Source organism: Rattus norvegicus, chromosome 11 (genome assembly GCF_036323735.1).
Source record: "Rattus norvegicus strain BN/NHsdMcwi chromosome 11, GRCr8, whole genome shotgun sequence".
In the NCBI taxonomy this organism is placed as follows: domain Eukaryota; kingdom Metazoa; phylum Chordata; class Mammalia; order Rodentia; family Muridae; genus Rattus; species Rattus norvegicus.
The window spans coordinates 47,053,450-47,075,770 of NC_086029.1; the positions used below are offsets into that span (position 1 = coordinate 47,053,450).

Genomic DNA, 22,321 nt, shown 5'->3' on the forward strand with positions numbered 1-22,321 from the left:
TGCCTAGCACCAGTCTCAGAGCAACAGCCCCAAATTACTAGCATGAACAGAAAAGGCACGTGAGACTCCCTCTAATGCACACACTTTTCAAGTGGCCATCAGGTCCCAGACCCTCACATTCCTGCACTGACGTGGCACCCTGCAGGGCCAGGCCGGGAAAGTGGGTTTGAAGGCCTTGCCATTGACCACGGGTGCCACCTTGAATCCAGGTCTCACCTCTGCACCTGATTACAGGGCCCTTTGATGGTGCCCCCTAACCCAGTACCGGTGTGGGCTGATTGCTGGGGATGTGTTTGCTGGACCTGAGAGACAAAAATCTGCTGGTAAGAATGTTCCGAGATTTAGAGAGACAGCTTCAGTCGGCTTCCCGGGAGGTAACGACACAACGCATACCCCCTCACACATGGCAGCTATTAGGGAGCTGGTGTAGGAGACAGAAAGCATTTGCTCTTGGAGGATTTTTTATTCCAAATGAGCCTGCTTCCCATCCACGAATCTGTGACTGCATAAACGGTGGATATAAATAGTCTAAGGAAACAGAGCCGCCCTTCCGAGCCACGGCTCAACCGTGAGCAAGTGACTGCGGAGCGGCGTGGACCCCCACCAGCCCCTCCAGATCCCTTGGCAAAAAGCACAGCCCAGAGAAAACCAAAATCGCATGGAAACTCAGCAAGGCCGGGAAGCAACGGGAGCTGTGCGTGTGTCTTCGTGTGCGTGCCTCCTACGGCCAGCATTTTCTCTCTCCTGCCTTGATGTTTGCCCTCAAGTGTGGACCCCAAAGGCAGCTTTGGAACATGCTTGTAAGAACAAGATTCATAGACAAAGGCAGGTCACCCAGTAGCTCAAAGGCTCCTCACAAAAGCAGCTGTAGAAGGAGGCTGAGGACAACACCCAGGTATTATCCTTTCTGCATTTTGGTGTCAAAAGGGATCGTGTGGGCCTTTACATGGGTGTTGTACGTAATAACAGGAAGTCAGTCAAAATGAACAAAAAAGAAAGATTTCCAGTATTGGTGGGGAGAGAAAGAAGAAAGGAGAGAAAGGTATATGAAAGACCCTTGAAAACATTCACAGCTATAAAAGCTTTTAAAGGTTGGCTTTAATCTGCCAGCTGCTCTGGGCTGTTCTGTAAAAGCAGCCACCACAAGACCTCAGCAGAGGCATGCCAGGAGCCACCCAGCACACCTGGGACCCCGACTGTCTCTCCAACTTGGCTCTCCAAAAAAAGTTATTTCTTTAACTGTATTTTAAGGTATTGCTAGACGTTGTCCCTTATTCAAGATTCAGAAGGAGGCCTAAAGGCCATAGGAGGGAGGGGAGGATTCCAAGTCAAAACTATGCTTAAAAAAAAAAAAAAAGGCAGGCAGAGATTTTTTTTTCTCTTAAATGGAGAATTAGAATTTTAAAAGCAACAACACGGGGTTGGGGATTTAGCTCAGTGGTAGAGTGCTTGCCTAGGAAGCGCAAGGCCCTGGGTTCGGTCCCCAGCTCCGAAAAAAAAGAACAAAAAAAAAAAAGCAACAACACTAGGCACTTTAGGCTCCAAATGTCTAGTTCACAACCTGAGGAGACAGCTCAGTGAGCACAGCGCTTGCAGGGTGCAGTGGAGAAGCAGTAACTCTAGCGCTGGGCGATGGTTAGGCAGTCAGCCTAGCTCAGATATTGAGAGTCACGTTCAGGGAGAGACCCTGTCTCCCAACGACAACATTATCATTGTGTAGAGGAGTGAGAGCCAACAGAGATCATGGTCAGTCTCTGGCCGCCCCACACACTCACCATGTTAATGCAGCCAAAATTGCATATATCACGCCCCTCCCCCCCAACACAGTTTTGTTTTTAAATACTAAGAAGAAAGAAGCCAACTTTCAGGCTGAGGACACAGTTTGGTAACACAACAGTGAGGCCCTGGGTTTGATTCCCACCTAAGTAAGTCAACGAAAGCTCAGGTTCCTTACCCCAAGGTAAAGGCAGGCAGGCAGGCAGAAGCACGCACGCACGCACGCATGCACGCACGCACAACTGCTGGGGAATCCAGATGAGATCACGAGGCACGTAAGAACATTGGACTAACCAGGAAGCATTCCATAAAGATAAGAAGTGACCATTTCTCCCAACCTGCCCCAGCACATGGCTCACCTCGCTAGCTCCCAAATGTTTGCTGAATGAAGTGGCTGGTGCGGACAGAAGGGAGGCCCTCGTGGAATGACTTAGTCTACGTTCCGTCGTAAAGCAACAAGACCAGAAGAGAAACTTCCACTTCGTTGACGTAAAACACCATACATATTAAAACTCCACCCTGAACACCTTAAATGTGAGTAACTGAAAATGAATTTTCAGGAAGGGATTCCGTGGCAGAGAGGCCATGCTAAGGGCTTTCTGATACATCTACAAATATAAACCATTCCTGCCAACAGCAGCTCACCACCACCAAGGGCTGGGTTTTCAGGAAGGAAATAGGTTTCTTTGTATGCGATTTTAGGTTGAATCAAAATGGAATACTGTAACCCCTTTTTGTCTTTAAACACGTAGTGATTCATGCCACGACTCCCACAGCATCGACATTACACACACACACACACACACACACACACACACACACACACACACACACACAACCATGACTTTGCCCAGCTGCTTTATCAACAAACTCAGTTGTCACTTCTTGTTATGGTTACGTCTTGATCCCAAGGGCAAGTAACTAGACGCCCTCAAAAAGCCCCTGCCAAAGTCCAGCCGGAGTCCGTTTCCCAAGTCGCCTACACACCACTACCTCCCAGCCCAGTGAACACCTAGAAGATCCCAAGATTCTCCATTTTGAAAGAAAACAAAACAAAAAATGTGTGTGTGCTCCCTATCTGAGTGGGAAGCCAGGCTGGGGTAGATCTGCAAACAGCCTGGGTTCCTCAGAGCAATGGCAGTCCCCCTTGCTAGAGGTGGGGTGTCCATCCTCTTCTGCATCCTCTGGGAAACATCACCGTGTCACACACACAGGGGACGGTATGAGGTGGGAGGCGGGACTGGTTCAGAATCCAGGCTGGTCCTAGTCATTCCACAGGAGCCGCCAGAGGCTCCAGTGTGCCCTCCTCCTTGTTGCCCTCCCTCATACAGAGATTAAAAGTAAACAAGACAGCTTTTCACTGAAAACCTGCTTTTTTATATAAAATTATTGTATTTTTATATAAAATAAATATTTAACTTTTCCTACACAACATCACAGAAATGGGTTCCTTCTCTGTCTTTTCCTTATAAAATGTGTATCTCCCACGACATATCCCACAGTGATGCTGCATTCCTGCCAAGTCCCTGTGTTCTACTGCATGGAGGGCTGGCAGGGAGGCCACCATGTAATGCTGCCCCATAATATGACTTACATCAGCCCATCAGCCTATCAGCCTAACCCTTTACTGGCCCCTGTGTGAGTTCCTTTATGGAGAAATAGTGCAGAGGATCACCCAGCAAGAACAGGGCCCCAGTCGTGACTAGCCCAGCCATGCCCTCCACTCACAAGGGCGAGCACTTGTGAGGCACCCACACCCCAACCCTGGGACTATTAAACTGCAGCCACGACTGTGACATGCCACTCACGAGAGTCAAACAATCCACTGGCAACACTGCACATCAAGGAGGAGCAGTTCCCAACCCTCCTAGTGCTTTGGCACTTTAATACAGTTCCTCGTGTTGTGGTAACTCCCAACCATAAAGTTATTCCAATGCTACTTCATAACTGTGATTCTGCTACTGTATGAATCATAATGTAAATCTCTGATATGGAAGATGTTTGCTACCCACAAGTTGAGAACGGCTGCTCTCAATACCTAAGTCAGATGTCAAATTTTCACTGTGTCGGTGTCTACAGAAGATACCAAACGATTGGATTCTAAGCACATGTGAGATGCTTCCAAAGTCTGATGACACACTAGTTTATTTATTTATTAATAACTGGTTTGTCTCATTATGAAAGTAACATATATCCATCATAGACAATTTGAAAAGTATAAAGAAAACTTTAAAGCATTATTAAAATTACCTTAAGCTTACCACCAGAATATATACGTATACATATATGTATATATGTATTTATACATGTGTGCATGTGTCTGTTTGTATAGATAAGTATGTTTGTGTGTACATGTGTATATGTATGCATGTGTTTGTGTATGCAGGTATGTATATGCATGTGTGTGCAAATACACGTGCACATGTGTATATGTATTTGTGTATACAAGAATATGCATGTGTGTGTTTGTGAGTGCATGTGTGCATGTGCATATACATGTGTGTATGTGTGTGCATGTGTTTGTGAGTGCATGTGTGTTTGAAAGTGCATGTGTGCATGTGTGCATGTTTGTGAGTACATGTGTGTATGTGAGTGCATGTGTGCATGTGCATATGCATGTGTGTATGTGTGTGCATGTGTTTGTGAGTGCATGTGTGTTTGAAAGTGCATGTGTGCATGTGTGCATGTTTGTGATTACATGTGTGTATGTGTGTGCATGTTTGTGAGTGCATGTGTGTATGTGTGTGAACATGCACATGCATGTGTGTGTGTGTGTGTGTGTGTGTGTGTGTGTGTGTGTACATGTGCATTTGTCTACACACTATGGCTCTTCCAATCTTGTTTCAGTAGACTCAGGTACATGGCATGCATTGTTGGTGGTTTTCAGAATACTGATCTCAGCTGAGGTTTGAACTTCTGCCCGTCCGTGGGAGAACAGATCAGACATAAAGACCCTTGTCAGAAAAGCAGCTTAGCACTAGAGCTGCCCCTCAGCAGAGCCCTGCTTTGCCCTCCCTTCCCAGCGGTCTCACTGTGGTGGGGTTTTACTAAGGGAGTCCCATGCAGGTCGTGGTGTTCAGGTAGGAAGGGAATTCTCAGCAGACAGCCCTCATAAACACCGAGGGTTCCCAGTTCTTTATGTGTCTCTTTCTATCATGGTGACCCCAGTTCTTTATGTGTCTGTTTCTATCAAGGTGACACTGAAACATGGGAGCGGTGTCATAAATCTTCCGTGCTTCTCGCCGTCAAGAGCCGCGTCAGGACTCCAAACTGAGTAAACACAGCTGCTGCTCAGTGAAGGTATTTAGATAATTTCTCTATTTATTTTGTTCTTTCACATCTTGTACTAGAACGGGACTTAATATTGAATAAATGTTGAATGAACGGATGAACTTTATGAACTGTGGCATTGAAATAATTTCTACAGACCCAAAAGAAAGTGTCACCGATATAGTAGAAAACGTCCAAATTACACTATGTGACACAGATATACAGAGAATAAATTAAATTCCTAAACAGTTATAGTTAGAGGGTCTGTAACGCAGGCAGCCTAGCTCAGCAGTGACACCATGTGGTGGGAGCATGGATTTCCACGTGTGGACAGCTTCACAGGAAACAGGAAGTCTGCACAAACTCCTAAGGCATGAGGCAGGTCCAACAGATGGAAAAGGCCAAGATCCTCTCCGTGTACCTTTCATCCAAGAGAGGTCAGTGAGATGACCTCTGTGCCCAGATGCAGGAAGAGAGGTCAGTGAGACCTACTGTGCACAGATGCAGGAAGAGAAGTCAGTGAGACCTACTGTGCCCAGATGCAGGAAGAGAGGTCAGTGAGACCTACTGTGCACAGATGCAGGAAGAGAGGTCAGTGAGACCTACTGTGCCCAGATGCAGGAAGAGAGGTCAGTGAGACCTACTGTGCCCAGATGCAGGAAGAGAGGTCAGTGAGACCTACTGTGCACAGATGCAGGAAGAGAGGTCAGTGAGACCTACTGTGCCCAGATGCAGGAAGAGAGGTCAGTGAGACCTACTGTGCCCAGATGCAGGAAGAGAGGTCAGTGAGACCTACTGTGCCCAGATGCAGGAAGAGAGGTCAATGAGACCTACTGTGCACAGATGCAGGAAAAGAAGTCAGTGAGACCTACTGTGCACAGGCGCAGGAAGGAAAACCAAACTGCCTCTTCAGTTTATATGTTGAGCTGCACAGGAACTAGATGTGGCCACCTCAGCATCGGACAACGGCAGGAAGAATCTTCTCATTCTCATTATAATTGTTTGGAGAACTTTTGCTCCAAGAAAACACAACACTTGATCAATACTAAAAAGGAAAACCCTGACCTCTGACCTTAACCTTAAAGCATATTCAGGGCATCCCACCCAGAGCGTTGAGAAACACCAGCAGTGGAAACACACCGCCATCACACACGTGTTCACTGCCCTGAATTCTCAATGTGAAACAAAAGTCAGTAAGAATGAAGCAGTTGGGGGTTGGGGATTTAGCTCAGTGGTAGAGCACTTGCCTAGCAAGTGCAAGGCCCTGGGTTCAGTCCCCAGCTCCGAAAAAAAGAATGAAGCAGTTGGGAGGCAGAAGCCATCCTCGGAGCCAACCTCAAGTCTGCGAGGAAGACTGGGACCGGGAAAGAATCTCTAAACTATCCTTTCCAAGACTACACGTGCCTGCGCTATACAGAGCAAACACTGGCTTTCACCTTTCTCAAGAACTCCATCCCCATGGACTGTGAGTGGGTAAATTAATGTTCCTCCAGCCAGTTAGGCAATACTATGTCAGCACATACACCCCACTGTCACTGGCTGCCACGGGACATTTTAAAGAGTCAACTTCAGCGTGTGTGTATGTCTGTGTGTCTGTGTGTGTGTATCTGTGTGTGTTTGTGCGGGAGCATGTTTGAATGTGTGTGCACACATACGTGTGGACACATGTAGAGGCCAGAGTCCTCCCCTTTGCTCACTGCTGTATCTACTGAGGCAGGGTCTCTTGTTGAGCCCAGAGCTGACAACTGGCTGGTGAGCTTCCCCCAGAGGCCGGCCTCCGCTCCCGACAGGCTGCAGTCACAGCAGGCTGCCATGCCTGCCCAGCTTTGTACACAGACAGCTCAGGCCCCAGTGTACATGCTTCCAGAGCTTGTCCCTGTGTCCTCCCCAGTCAAGGAACGGAGAACTAAATGCCAGTGTCTTCTTCTAACACAAACGGCAGCTTAGGTATTTCAGTTGTACATGTCCTGAAGAATAGACCTGAAGAGCAAAGTGTCCCGGACACCTTCACAGAAAAATAACCCAAGGCCATCTTTCCTCTTCATTTCTCTGGCTGCCATCAAAAGGCCTACATCCCACAGTCGGGACTCAGAAAAGGGGGGGCGGACCCGGGGCAAGCCAGCCATGTTACCCTCTGAGCACCCAGGCTGCAAGCTTGCAGAGATCACACACTTAACCTCGGGTCTAGCTGCAATCCTCCATGTTCAGGAAAGGAAGGAAGGAGAGGGCCTAGGACAGTGCCAGTCGCTTTCCACTGAAGGCAGCTGTCCTTGGCCCACATGGACAAGAGCCTAAGCTCTGAGGACTGCCTTTACTTGGAACTTTTATATCTAAGTCTGCCAGACGAATGGGACATGAAACAGCCACAAGTAACCCGTTGCTGGGATTCCTAGGATGAGGACACACGGAAGCCATGAGGTTAAGGCCCAGGGATGCCCAGAAATGGTGCCAACTGCAGAGCTGGGCTTGGCAGCTCACACCTGTAACCCCAGCACTCAGGATGCTGAGGCAGGGGGACCACTGCAAGCTTAAAGGTGGCTTCTACTACATAGTGTGTTCCAGGCCAGTATGGGCTAGTGCAAACTTCTCAAACAAAAAAGTAAAATAAAATAACTGGTTAGAATGTTTTAGTGACAAAAGGTCGTCCTGAGCTGATACTAATTTTTCATAGAAGCACTGCCTTCCACTGCTTAGACTAGGAACTCACTAAACACAGCTGTTTTTCTAAGCCATTCAACCTCTTCACAATGTAACCGTCATGGTGGGACTGCGCATTGTCATTTAAACTGAGTAATGTGCTTACATGAGTCCCCCCCACTCCCCCACATACTGCCTCCTCTGGCCGGCACACGACCTCCTCGGATCTGTGTCTGTCTCTCTAAGTCAGTTCTGTGCACCCACATCCACACAATGCAAAGCTCTGATCCCCACAAACCAAGTTTGCCCAGGGACAGTGGCCAGCGTGGAAGGCAGCACCTCCCCTTTCACAGTGCAAGCATGAAGGATGGATTCTGCTCTTTTCAAGTGAAGCAGTAGGTCTGGTGTGTGGCACCTCCTGACGATGGTACTTCTGCCGGGTGCTAACATCACTAACCCCACAGACTAGCCTGCTGCAGGCTGAGAACAGAAAGAGCTCCACAAAATCATTTGTCACGATGAATAAGAAATTGACAACATGTCACCCCAAAGGGATTAGTAGGAACACACACCTGGAGACTCTGGCAGCCTTCCCAAAACCAGGTATCCCTGTGGACCAGCGATGAATACAGGGAGAGACTCCGAACACATTTCCAACATTTCGTGTTCCTTTTAGACATGATTGACAGACATAAAATCTAAAGCCTTCTGACCATAAGGCAGCAGACATCAGCACACAAAAGCTGTGATTTCCCACCTACTGAGGAAAACCCAGATCAAAACAACTGGTTTTGATCCCAACTGATTGCAGATTCCACAACCGTTACCCTTCAGCATGCTGGGGGAACTGGTTCCTGCACTCCCAGTGCCAAAAGCCAGAATCTCAAGTCTTATACAGAACAGCACAGCATTTGCACATGGCCCACACATATCCTCCTGCGGGCTCTAAACAACCTCTAGGAGGCTGGAAACCTGTACTGCATTGCAAATGCTATGTGAATGGTTGTTACGCCGTAGTATGTACTGCCTGGGTGATGACAAGAAAAGCGGTCTGTGCACGGTCAGTAGGGGCAGGATTCTTTTAGCTGTGTACACGTGTGTGGTGTGTATGCTATTCATGTGTGTGTGGTGTGCTGTATGTGCATGGCATGTTATGTATACGTCTGTGAGTGTTCATCCAAGTCAGGGTAAGTATGCAGCATGGCACACGTGTCAGAGGACAAGCTCGGGTGCTCCTCTTCTACCCTGCTGGAGACAGGGTCCCATGCCGTGCGGGCCAGCGGCTGGACAAGGAGCTCTCAGGATTCTCCATTTCTGCCTCACATAAGGGGCACACACAGGCTCACGGGACTTAAAGGTCTCTCTGACTGAGCCGTCTCTCTGGCCTAATACGGGCTCCTTCCTTGTTTTTTTCAAATTATCTCTACAGTGGGTCGCATCCACAGATGAGGAACCACGTGTGTGGTAATGCAGTCATGCACTCTGAGCACAAAAAACAGACCTCCATTCCTCCATAAAAGGACCACAGCCTTCAGACTTCACACCCACAACTCCAGTCACCTCTACCCCCCCCCCCCCCACACACACACACACATAAAATATTAGAGACACGTTAATATAGTTTCCAAACCCAGAGTCAAAACGGAAACCAAGGCTGGAAATGGCGATGACAGACAAGTCAAGGAGTCGTGATTTTGAGGCGGCTCGCGGCTGAGCCCGCTCACCTCGGCAGCCAGTAGTAAGTACAGTGGTGTTAAGGCAGGAGCCTGTGGAGCGTCACAGCTCAGACCGAGCGCAGTCAGGATCTCCTTAAGGACCTCGAGTCTTCTCGTGTTGCTGGATTTGAGCACATTAAAGTCGTCTGTGGTCTGCACCAGGGGAGCGCTTGGGGGGAGCTCCAGATGCACCTGAGGGAAAGAGAGCGGCAGGTGAACAGTGGGCACCAGCTTCGGAGAAGCAGCTTCTGCACTAGGCTTGATGGATCTGAACGTGACTTTTGTTTTTATCCCATCAGCCTGGAGCCTGACCATCTGCAAAGTGATGTCAAGAAACATCAGGATGAGGATTAGAATGGGCCACTTAAAATAATGTCTTCCCACCCCAAAAGTCATGGTGGAGCCTGACCCTGGACCAGCCTCTTCTCAGGTCCAACTGCAGGTTCCTGAGGAAGTCACCAAACCTGGACTAAACTATTTGGAACCACAATTATGTGAGAATCCAACAGAACACATTACAGAACGTAGGGAAGCACGATGGGTCACGCTAGAGACCCACTCTACCCTGCATCAGAATAACAGAGTATCATACTCGTCATTTGGAGACTGTCTGCAGGACGTGGGGTGGATAGAGTGGACTTCCCGGACAACAGAAAGGCCTTCCTTGACCCCGTCTGCACCTGTCTAAATTCTAAGGCTTGGTGTTAAAACGGTATTTAGGCTACATAGTGGAGACCATGTGAAGGTTATAAATACACAAATATTTCCATCAGCATCCCTGTCAGGGCGAAGGAACTTCTAGCTCCCATGAGGGCAGATTTTATATTCGGTGACAGCAAATCACCCATGCTTAGTTTTATTTTGGCTTTGTGAGCTGATCTGCCAAGCAGAACGCTGGTAAGGCTAGAGAAGCCTGGTGCCAACTCGGGCTTGTTCAGCCGCTCAATTCTACCTAAGCAGTAACCAAGGCAAACCTAACCTCCAAGCATTGTCCATAATGGGGCCAATGTTGAACTTGGGGGCCAGTCTGAACAAGCTGGCAAACGGCGATCAGTCAGTGGACAGCAGGTCCCCCAAAGAGCCCTCGAGGGCTTAGAAAAGAAAGGGGTGCCTACAAGGGTCCCTGTCCTAGTCAATAGGCCACGTCACCTATGTAAGCACATGCTTGCCCTGGAGGTTAACTATACAGGTGGTACAAATAAAATGCACGAAGCTTGTGTGTGTGTGTGTGTGTGTGTGTGTGTGTGTGTGTGTGTGTGTCCGTCCGTCTGTCTGGGAGGGTGCAGGGGTGTGTGCACACCTTTAATCCCAGCATTAGGGAGGCAGAAGCAGATGGATCTCTGAGTTTGAGGCCAGCCTGGTTTACAGAAAAGTTCCAGGACAGCCAGGGCTACACAGAGAAACCCCAGTCCAAAAAAAAAAAAAAAAAAAGAAAAGAAAAGAAAAGAAAAGAAAAGAAGAAGAAGAAGCAAACGAAGAGAAAGAGGGAAAGCTGTGATCCTGCAGGAATTCAGGAGAAAGGGAAGCATCCTGCTGAATGTATGTGGCCTAACTGGATGGCATGCCTACAAAAGCATGCACAGGGAAGAGGGCTGAGTTGATCTGTAACCAGGAAAGAAGCACAGGGAAAAGGCTCCCATCGGCCTCCCAGTCAAAGACACCACCACCAAAGCTGGGGAAATGCTGGATCTGCTGGGCTGAGGAGGTGCCTCAGAGGGCCGGATGTACTGGGCATGTGCGGGATCTGGTGCTGCCACGTCAGTTAATGACAGACAGAACAGTGCATCGGATGCTGGGTGTGTGGCCCTGCCTCCCACCTCTTCTGCAATCCTGACACAAGTCTCATGGCCACTTGCCTGCAACGCTGGTGACGGGCCTAGATCCATGACCTGGCCTTGAAGCACATGGCTCCTCAGCTGGACTGAAGGACAGAAGAGAAACGCCTCTAGCAGCAAACGCAGAGAGGGCGGGAGGTGGTGCCCGCATCCACTGGGCAGAGACCAGGAATGTTGATAAATGTCTAGCGTTTATATGACCACAACTCCCCACAAAGACTGATCTGGCCCAAAGTGTCCAAAACTGAGAGACTCTGCTGTGAAGCTCCCTCCCTGAACTAAGCTGGGTAAGCAAATGAAATCTTCTCAAATTCATTTTCAAGCTGTATTTAGGCGACTTCATACCAAAACCTGGATCCATTTGATAATCAAAGCCAGTCTTCATTCTTGTCTTTACGGTTTCCCAGTGACTGCAGCCCTCACATCGCCCCCACCCCATCCCTCGGGTCTTTTCTTGTTGCTATGAATGCCAAGGCGAGCCAGCTGGGATACCTACCCCCGCCTAGTGAGCACTGTGTTTTCTGCTTCTCCTGCTGGGTTACATCACTACTAGATTTATTACGAAGATGAAGGCTACGAAATCGAACAGAGAAAGAGGAAGCTAAGCAGCCTGTAATAATATTTATTGGTTGATTTCAGTGGGGCAGGCTGGCAGCAGACGCTGGAGGAGCAGTGACCCTGCCACACAGGAGACTGGAAGTCATTTAGAACCAAAAATGACATTCTAATCCCCGGACTCTGATTTGTGAGCCTGCATCATATTGCCTTTTTTCTTCCGAGGGCAACACACTGCAGTATCAGATTTTATGGTAGTGTTGGGGTCAATTTAAACGGCGCAACAGGCAGATGTGCCATGGAACTCGGAAAAATGGGTTGCGACGTGCCGAATCAATTTTCTACTACAAGTCTGTGCATAGAAGTGAGGGGGGAAAAAACTCTTCAAAACTGAAACATGGCTCCAGGAAGTGGGGTTTTCAAGCCAATTTTTTGAGAATGCATGGTTGCTATAGTGACCATATTCGCAGAGGGAAAGATAATAGGAACATTTAGTGGGCACCCCCAAAACTAACCCATGTGGTCTGCAGCCTCACAGGAAACCTGTTGGCTCTGTGTGTGAACATCTGTCCCACTGTCCAGATTTCTGCATTTCGAGCACCGTCTTAACAAATAATGGGCTTTAGAACAAAGAAGCAAGAGGGGGAGAGAGCTTAGGGAGTGAGTGAGAGAGCTTAGGAGGTGAGTGCTGGCCGTGTGAGTGTGCAGACCTGAATTCCCAGAACCCAAAGATAGATTCAGCAGCACGCCGCATCTGTAACCCCGCACTCCTACAGAGATGGGAGGTAGAGACAGGAGGGTCCCCAGAAGCTTGCTGCCCAGGTAGCCTGGCACAGGTCAGAGTGAGCCAGACTGTCTTACAAGGACTGTGCACATGCTGCCTCCACACAAGAACCACGACATGTGCAGAGACAGGGAGAGATCTATTATGTCTGTGTGAGTGTTTGTGTGCCTGTATGTGTGTGCATGCAGTGCCTGTGGACCAGAAGACAGAGGCTGATCCCCTGTAAATGGAATCACAGAGGGTTGTGAGCAGCCATGTGGGTGCTGGGAATCAAACCCAAGTCCTCTGGAAGAGCAGCCAGTGTGCTTAACTGTTGATCCATCTCTCCAGTCCTAAGCACGTAGGTGTTAAACAACATAACAAATCGTAGGAGAAGAACAGAGGCTGTGAAGCTCTGCCCAATGCTAAATGTGTACGTGACCAAGAGCGCCGCTAAAGGAGCCAGGAGCTAGTCTCAAATTGCTACCCTCTGCCTTTGAACTTCTTACATTAAACAAGGGCTTGATGATATAACTACTGTGTGCTTTGAGGCAAGAAAATAAATTAACATATTTTTAGGAAGAGTGATACTAATAATGATTAAAACGAGAAGGAGTTTTCTGGCTGATCCTTGGTTAACCTGAAGGTTTAGCTAACCTTGCCAACTCCTGCCTTGGCCCCTCGATCACATTCCCTCTGACGGGAGAGGGTATTCACCAAAGCCCTTGGCCTTGCCTTGCACAGACCACTGGTAGAAACTCAGCCAAGAGTACGACTAACCACTAGCACTTAAAAGCTTGTGTGTGTGTGTGTGTGTGTGTGTGTGTGTGTGTGTGTGTGTGCGCGCGCACATATGATATGCACACACACAAGAGCACATACGCTTACATGTGGAGAACAAGGATCACTTCAGCTGCTGCTCCTCAGGCCTGGGCGCCCACCTTGGTTTTTGAGACAGAGCCTCTTACTGGCCTGGAACTGTCCAAGTAAGGTACTCAGGTTGTCCAGCAAGCCCCAGGGGTTCCACTTCACCAGCTTTGAGATTACAAACACACACCACCACACCTGATTTCACGTGGGTTCCAGGAAATCACACTCAGGTCCTCATGCTCAAGAGGCAAGCATTTCGCTGCTGCGTTACTGTCCCAGCCCCTCCTGAGACCTCCCAGGCCTTAAAGAGCACACTGGGTCCCAAATATACCCCAAAGCATCACATCAACATCACCCCAGTACCTGGCAGAGAATGGCTTCACCTCCGTGGGTTCCAAAAGGCACATGCACAATCATTTTATCCTTGTCTTCATTCTCCAGGTGGCCCTGGAGCCGGCCGAGGCTCGGGCCTTCCTCATAAACGTAGCCGCTGCTCAGGACACTGAGCCGTACCTCACTCCCATCAGCCTTAGAGAAAACCAAGTTCTGGGCTGTGTTCCGTAGCACGTCTCTCCTGGCCACCCGAAGGTCACCGAAGGTGAAGGAGGAAGACAGGCCCAGCACCTTCCCTCCCTGAGAAAGATAGGCCATGAACCTGTGGTGTATGCCTTTGGGGATAGGGTCCCTGCTGGCAATGACTAACAGGAGGCAGTTGTCTGGCCACGGGTCCCTCAGAGCACTGTCTTCCAGCAGGTGGTAGAGAGTGTAGCTGTCCGTGTCCACACAGTCTGTCAGGACAGATCGCACCTGCTGGAGCTGGCCCAGGGCTTCCTCGGAACCAGAGCCCACGTACAGCAGGATGTTGGGCGCCTTTCCCGAGATGTTGACTCTCTTCCCTTTCCGTTCAGGGCAGAGTTCGCCCGCAGTACCCTCCACACTGCTGCTGCAATCATGGGGAAGATCTGGAATGTTCTCTGCAGACGCACACCGCACCGACTCGATGGTGCTGTTCTCAAGTTCCAAACACTCGTGGCAGCTGGACAGGTGAAGCTGACAGAGCTCAGTGGAGCCTTGCCCTGGATCTCCATCTGCAGCAGACTCACTTACAGGGGCACAGCCTCTCCTCTGTGGGGAAGGGCCTTCACCAGCAGCCTTCCAGTCACCTTGACCAGCTTGCTCCATGACACCTTGCGCAGGCTGGGCCTCCAGGGAAGCCTCTGGGCTCGGGAGTGGGGCCTGCACTTGTTTGTTGGAGGCCTTGCTGAGTTCCTTCAGAGCAGGGTCCTTTAAGTGAACTGCTAGAGCACAAATGGGAGAGGTCATTAGTCAACACTACTGATCAGAAACGTACTTCCTGTCCACCCCAACCCCGCACATACTGACTGCATATATCTATCTACGGTGAGATCAAACCTAGTGGCTAAAACTGAAAGTAAGTAATGACCTAAGTCATGGCTTTGGAAAGTCACGACAGCCCAGTGAGGAATCACTGTGGCCTCCCCCGAGCACGGAAACGCTCTCTGAAGTTACTTACAAACGATCTTCTGGGCTATCAGGCCGTTATCCATCTGGAGCCTGTCCTCCATGAAGGCCACCCCCAGCTTGCTGAAGTTGTCCACGCTTGCCTTAGCAATTAGTTGGTAGGGATCCCCAGGGCGGCAAGCTAACGGCAAACAGCAGTCTGACCATTTTACAACCTGAGGAGAGAACGGGAGAGGGAGAAAGAGAAGCTGGAACTTCTCACATCTAAAATGACCAGACACACACTTCACCCTCATACTTCTCAACACTAGGTCACAGTCAGACAGACAGACGTATCCAGTAGGTTACTAGATGTTGCCTTTGATTGGGAGCAAGGAGGTTTGGGCTCAGACATTCTATTCTGACCGGAAAAGAGTGATTGATTACTAAGCACAAAGCAGAACCCCGCCATTTAATGTAACTGCTGTGGGATGCTTGCCTCTCTCACCAGCAGCGCCAATGAGGCTAAGGCCTGAGGCTCTCAACTTCAAAGCCAACATAAGCCACGTAGTGAGATCCTTCCTCAAAAACCAAAACAGAGGGCCAGAGGGATGGTTCTACGGTTAAGGACACTTGCTGCTTTTCCAGAAGACCTGGTTTGGTTCCCTGCAGCCACACGGTGACTGACATCTATAACTCCAGGGATCTAATGCCCTCTTCTCAACCCATAGGCACCACTCCTCTGTGCAAGTAAAACACCCGTACACATAGAATTAAATTAAAAAATCCTATTAAAATAAAAAATAATATACTTTAGAAATAAATAAAGGTAAGCAAGGCCTCAGATGCTTTAGACAGTGAAGGTAACAAGGACGTTCTCCAGACATAGGTAAACCTAACCTCCCTTTTGTGACAGGCACAGGACAGGAGAGTCCACAACACCCAATAATGTGAAGGAAACCTGCCCACCAGCTATTTTCAAGCAGACAGGGGCCACTGCAAAATCTACACCATGGCACATCAGGCCTCCACCCCCAGGCTGTGGCTCCCTGTTGGTACTGTAGGTCCCAGGAATCCCAACCACCAAGCAGGTCCAGGCACCGGTTACCATGGGAAGACACCAGACAGTTCGCAAGTCCACCACTAGAGGGCGAGAGACGCACGAGGAGAGAAACCTTCCAGTTTTGTATCAAAGCATCTCACACTCAGGATTCTCAGGGGGACCCTGGCTGCAGGGTCCAGACTCAGGCTCCACTCCCCGCCCTCCTTGGCCCTGAGCAAGCATCTGCACCACACAGCACCCTCTTTGTAAAGTCGGGAAGATGCTACCTCAGATCTGTGTGGCAATGAGAGCAAAGAGAGCCTAGGATGCCGCAGGGGCTGGAGAGATGCTCAGTCTCTAAGGGCACTCACTTCCTGCTATTTCTGAGGACTCATCTCCCTCTTCAGGTCTGATGCACATATACATAAATAAGTAAATTAATAATAATAACAACAATCTTTTACCGATAAAGGAGCAAAGCTTACGCTAAAGTCTTCAATTGGTGGGAGCTGTTTCTGTCAGCGACCGTGAGCATGACACTCTAAGATGCTACAGATAAGGCCACCAACCCTGATGACCTGAGTTCAACCCCCAGAGCCTGCACAGTTGGGGAGAGAACCAGCTCCTGCAAGTCGTCCTCTGACCTCCACAGTACGTGTGTGCACTCACACGCAGGCCCACAAAGAGTAAATGTATTAAAGTAAAATTATAAAAAAGGAATTGGAGTCTGAGTGCATTGCTGGTAGAGATGCATAGTTCAGCATCTTCGAGAATCATCTCAGGGTTCTTCAGAAGTTAAACGCTGTTACCACATGACCACGCAATTCCATCTGAGCATGCACCGAAGAGAATTAAAAACAAGCCCCACACACACACACACAGAGCATAAAAGCCCACAAGCTGTACACAATCCCCAAACCAAAAATAATCCTGCTGTCCCGCAGTAGGTGAAATGTGCAGAAGCATGTCCGTGAACGGACACTTAGGCAGATGCTGAAGCTCTAAGGCAATACGGTCTCAGGCCAACTGTGAATAGCTTAAAAGATCCGATCTCAGGGTTTCTATCCCTGTGAGGGAGCACCATGACCGAGGAGGGGAGGAGAGAGTTTGTCTGGCTTCCTCTTCCATGCCACATCATCATCAAAGGCCGTCACAGGGCGGGAACTCACACAGGGCAGGAGCCTGGAGCGGGAGCAGACGCAGAGGCCATGAAGGGTGCTGCGGACTGGCTTGCTCCTCATAGCCTTCTTAGCCCACTTTTTACAGAACCCAGGACCACCTGCACAGGGAGGCTCTACCCACAATGCACTGGGCCTTTCCACATTGATCACTGATTAAGAAAATGCCCTGCAGGCCAGCAAGTATGGAGGCATTTCCTCAGTTGAAGTTCCCTCCTCTCAGAGGCTCTAAGCCCGTGTCAAGATACCATAAGGCTCACCAGGACAGATGCCAATAAGTAAAGGTCATATATGATGATCCCATGTATTTACATGTATATATGTATGTTTGTATGTATATGTATGTATGTTACATATGGTATGCATGTATGATAAGTATATGTGTGTAGGTATATGCATGGTGTGTATGTATATATATATGTATGATATATATATATGTATGCATATATGTATGATGTGTATGGTATGTATGATGTGTATGTGTGTATGTAGGATATATAGGATATGTATATATGACATATGTGTGTATGTATATGTATGTATATATGTGTATGTATGTATATGTATGTGTGTATTATATATATGTCTATGTGTATATGATGTGTATGGACATGTATGTATGTATGATATTTATTATGGTATGTAAATTGTGTATGTATATGTATGTGAGTACGTATATGTATGTGTGTATATGTATGTATTATGTATGATATGTATGCATATGTGTATATGATGTGTATGTACATGTGTGTAATATATATGGTATGTATATGTATGCAGCATATCTAAAATGGGTAGATCCACAGTTGGAAACATAGACTAGAGTTAGTAATGGGAGTGATGGGGACAGCTGGTGGGAAGACAGTTTCTTTCTGAAGCAAGGAAGGCTCTCTAGGTCACACAGGAGTGATAACTGTAAAATACTGGGCACACATGCATCAGAAACCATTTAACTGGCTTATATATATTAGAAGGATGAGTCTTATGACATGTAAATTGTCTAGCAATTGTGTGTGTGTGTGTGTGTGTGTGTGTGTGTGTGTGTCCCCACACACACTGCTTGCCTACAGAGAGTGGAAGAGGGCATCAGAGCTCCCTGCAGCTGAAGTTACAAGTGGCTGTGAACCCAAAGTCAGCACTGTGCTGGAGGACCAGGAGCTTTTAACCACGGAGTCAGCTCTGCAATCCCAAACTCCAATCTTCTCAGGAAAAAGGAGGCTGTTGGCTAGTTTCCACACTCTTCTAAGACAACCAACAAGAGACTGCACTTGAGCCCTGGAGCTGACTGATCTGAGTTTCTTGAACTGGTAAGATTGCCTCCCTGGAAGACCAGGGAGATTTAAATGGGAGGCTCCTTAAAGAGCCAGGCCCACTCGGGGTGATTATCCTGGAAGTCTCCCAACAGAAGTGTTGTTAGCACTTCTTCTAGGCTCCGCCCAACAGTTACCTAGCAATATCCAGGTACACTCCTGGCCTGCTATAAAGAGACTGCTTGGCCTCTCTAGCCTCTCTCTCTGACTCCTTTCCCTCTCTCTGGTCTCCTTCTCTCTCTCTAAGTGTTCCCGGCTGGTCTCTTCCCTTCTTTCTCTTTCCTCTCTCCGTCCCTCTCTGCCTCTTTCTCTCCCACACTTCCTTCTCGCCCTGCCTCCCATCCCTAAGATAAATTTCATTTTATCCTAGACCCATGTATGGCTGGTACCTCAGGGAAGGATGCTTCAGCATGGGCCCATGAAGGCACCTCCTCCCGCCACTCATGGCAACGGTATCACAAAATATACCAGGTGTAGAAAGGAAAAGGTCAGATATAACAGAGGTTTCCGGCCCTAAGACTCAATCTACCACGTGCAAGAAATTCTATTCCTTAGTATTTTAGAATTTAAACTGAACTGGGTTTTCCTTCAAGAAACAGCAACACAGAAGTGAATCGGCACCATGAGAAAGAAGACCGAGGAGGAACAGTATAAGTACAGGACCCTGTGCGCAGAAACTGACACACACACGCAGAAAGAGAAACCCAAGAGTCTTCTAGGCAAACCCAGAGCCTCCACCTCATCACACACGGAGCCCACGCATGGGCTCCACTCAGGTCCAAGCTGAGGGGTATCCAGTAGGCTTCCATATTTCAGAACTGACATCTTAGTTGGACATGATAGCTCACATCTGAAACCCCAATACTTAGGACTCTGAGGCAGGGGGTTGCCCTGTGTTCAAGGCTTTCTTGGGCTACAGAGGGAGACCCTGTTTTCAAAACCAAAAATGCATGGGGTTGGGGATTTAGCTCAGTGGTAGAGCGCTTGCCTAGGAAGCGCAAGGCCCTGGGTTCGGTCCCCAGCTCCGGAAAAAAAAAAAAAAAAAGAACCAAAACCAAAAATGCACACACACACACACACACACACACACACACACACACACACACGCACACACACACACCAAACATGAGGTGGGGGAGGGGGAACCTGGGTGACTTGACTCCAGGATACCAACTGAAACGTGTCACAGACATTTTGCTGAGGCCATGCATGGCAGTGGGGCAGGGCTGTCTTTGGAGGGGCATGAATGCCTGGGTGGGCATTGATGAAGGTAAGTGGAGCCAAGCAAAGGAGCAGAGCAAAGTGGGCCTGGCTCCTGAGGGAGGCCACTGGTGTCACGGATGTCAGCTGCTGCCAGCTGCACACAGCCAGGAAGCGCTCGGCCAACAGTTGCTCAAATGCCTCTGCACCTGCTTCAGGGAAAAGGAGGCAATGATTAAATCCTCACACACCTCAGAAGGAAGAAGAAACAAAGGAAGTTGAGGACAGGAAAAGGCCACACGGGACAACACAGACACACCCCGATCGAGTTTCTCTCCTAAGTGTAAGTCCTTTCTCTAGGAAGGGGTCCGTGAGCCACAGACTGTGCAAACCCCTCCAAGCAGTGCAGGGGCTCTGATCAAAGTGAGGCCTGGCTCTACCGCCACTGATACCTCACAGGGGTGGGGTCACCTTCCAGCCAGTAAAAGCAAACGGGACACTTCCAATGCGCACTGGGAGATGGAGACAAAGGGGTAGAGAAGAAATGGGGAGCCATGCACGAGGACAAAGATCAAAGCAAAGGGAGCTGAGCCCTGAGCACGGAATTTCCTCCCATACTCGGGCAGAATCTGAAGCTCAGGCTCACAACGTCTGGCGTCTGGCATCGAGCAAGGATTATCCACAGTATTTAATTAAGACTCCAGTCCCGGGGAGCAGAGAGTGAGACAGCAGGCATACTTCTCCTGTGTGGCCCCTAAAAGCAGAAGGGGAGCAGAAGCTCGAAGCTGTTCAGGTGCCCATGGTGACGCTATGCTAATGTCAGTGACCCGCCACGTGTCTGCTTCCTGGCCATCTGAAATGCTCGCTGGAGAGGTTGCTAAAGGTCCTAGTAATCGGGGCATGGAGGTGAAGGCATGGAATCTCAAGACGTAGGAAGCAGGAGAAATGCTAGTTTGAGGCCAGCCCAGGCTGTGTAGTGACAGCCTGTCTCAAAATGTAACCAGTACCCAAAGCTGAGGCAGGAGGATTGCCACAAATGTGAGGCCAACCTCAGCTATCTAGAAACATCGTGTCTCAAGAACATGAACAAAAGGGCAAAAACGAGAGCCCTTGGGTAGGTCCTTGGACGTTTCGTCCTGTCTCAGACTAACCCCTAACCCCACCCTACCCCCCAATCAGGTGAACAGCCCCTGACGCAGAGGCCTGGCAGAGTCCAGGGCAGAGTTCCAGTTCCCCACTAAAGGACATGTGGCCTTTTGGACTAGGCTGAAGTGGTTCTCAATCTGTGGGTCAAGACCCCTTTAGGGGTTGCATATCAGACATCCTGCATATCAGATATTTACACTAGGATTCATAAAGAAATTACCGTTATAACGTAGCAATGAAATAGCTTTACGGTTGAGGGTCACCACAGCATGTGTTTGCCACACAGTAAACAGTAAAGCATACTCACAAACTAGTAAACTCCATGTATTTATCTTTTTAGAAGTTTTTTATGTGTATGGGAGTTTCACCTGCATGCATGTTTGTGTGCCACATGCATGCCTGGTGCCCTCAGAGGCCAAAACAGGGCATCAGATATCCTGGGCCTGGAGTTACAGATGGCTGTAAGTGCTGAGAATCGAACCTGGGTCCTCTGGAAGAGTAGCCAGCGCTCTTTAACCACTGAGTCACCCCTCCAGTCCCCATACCTATTTTATGATAGAGTATCATAAACCTGTAAGACATACTCAGGACAGACAAACGGGACCTGAGTGTGCCGGCTTGGACATAGGATAGAACGAGAGTCTGCCCAGAGACAGGGAGTCATGGATGACCAAGTGTGGTCGGCAATCTTCATGGTCAACTTGATCAAATTTAAGAGCACCTCGGAAACACATCCCTAGGCTTATCAACTGACGAGGGAACTCCCACCCAAAACTCAAGGGGCTCCATCCCACAGGCGAGGGACCCAGGCTGAACAGGAAGCAAAACTCAGCATTCCTCAGTCTCTCTGCCCCAGCCTGAAGCCTCAGGACCCTCCAGCCTCACCCCTCCCTGCCACTGTGATCAAAGCAACCCCTTCCCTTAAATTCTTTCTCACTGGATATTTGGTCACAGCACCAAGAACACAAATCTTGCTACATCTAGATGTGAAGTCATCACCCTCAAACCATCCACTCTCTAAAGCCCAAGGGATGTTCTTCGGGAAAACACAGAGAAATGACAACAGCAGCGTCCGAGCAGAAGGCTGCCAAGCCACAGCCATTGCAGGAACGCATGCCACATCATTACAACATTACATCATTACAACATTACATCATTACAACATTACATCATTACAACATTACATCATTACAACATTACATCATTACAACACTGCAGGAACGCATGCCACATCATTACAACAGAGCAGCAGCACTGGCTTCCGGCACCTTCCTTCCATCTGCTGAGCCAGGCAACCTCTGGGTGGCAGGAACGGCTGACATGGCAGAGGGGGACTACACAGCCTAAGCTCCAAGCACGTGGTCCTTTCCTCATGGCTACCTGATCCAAAATGTTGTTCCACCCCAGACCTCTCCTCCTTTCTCAGTGATCACTGAACTGATATGAACACCTTAACTTCTGCCAGCCTGTTTTGTGACCACTGGGGCAGCAGAGGCAGATGGACCTCCGAGAGTTCAAGGCCAGTCTGCTCTATTAGACAGTACTTCAGATAGCTAATGGGAG

General features: G+C 48.9%; 1 protein-coding gene across 13 annotated transcripts in view; it reads right to left on the minus strand.

The window, feature by feature from the left end:
• Hlcs (holocarboxylase synthetase) overlaps positions 1 to 22,321 on the minus strand; it is a 197,621-nt gene that overhangs the window by 127,959 nt on the left and 47,341 nt on the right. For 9 of the 13 annotated variants that reach the window (XR_010055942.1, XM_063270415.1, XM_063270414.1 and 6 more), the window contains 3 exons: positions 14,956 to 15,118; positions 13,785 to 14,719; positions 9,408 to 9,590 (listed from right to left, as the gene is read on the minus strand). Coding sequence is in view for 12 of the 13 variants with exons in the window: in XM_039088794.2 (XP_038944722.2) it covers positions 9,408 to 9,590; positions 13,785 to 14,719; positions 14,956 to 15,118 (1,281 nt within the window). In the remaining variant the exon portion in view is untranslated. The remainder of the gene's footprint in view (positions 1 to 9,407; positions 9,591 to 13,784; positions 14,720 to 14,955; positions 15,119 to 22,321) is intronic. The other 4 variants (XM_063270413.1, XM_039088792.2, XM_063270416.1 and 1 more) reach the window with 1 other exon arrangement.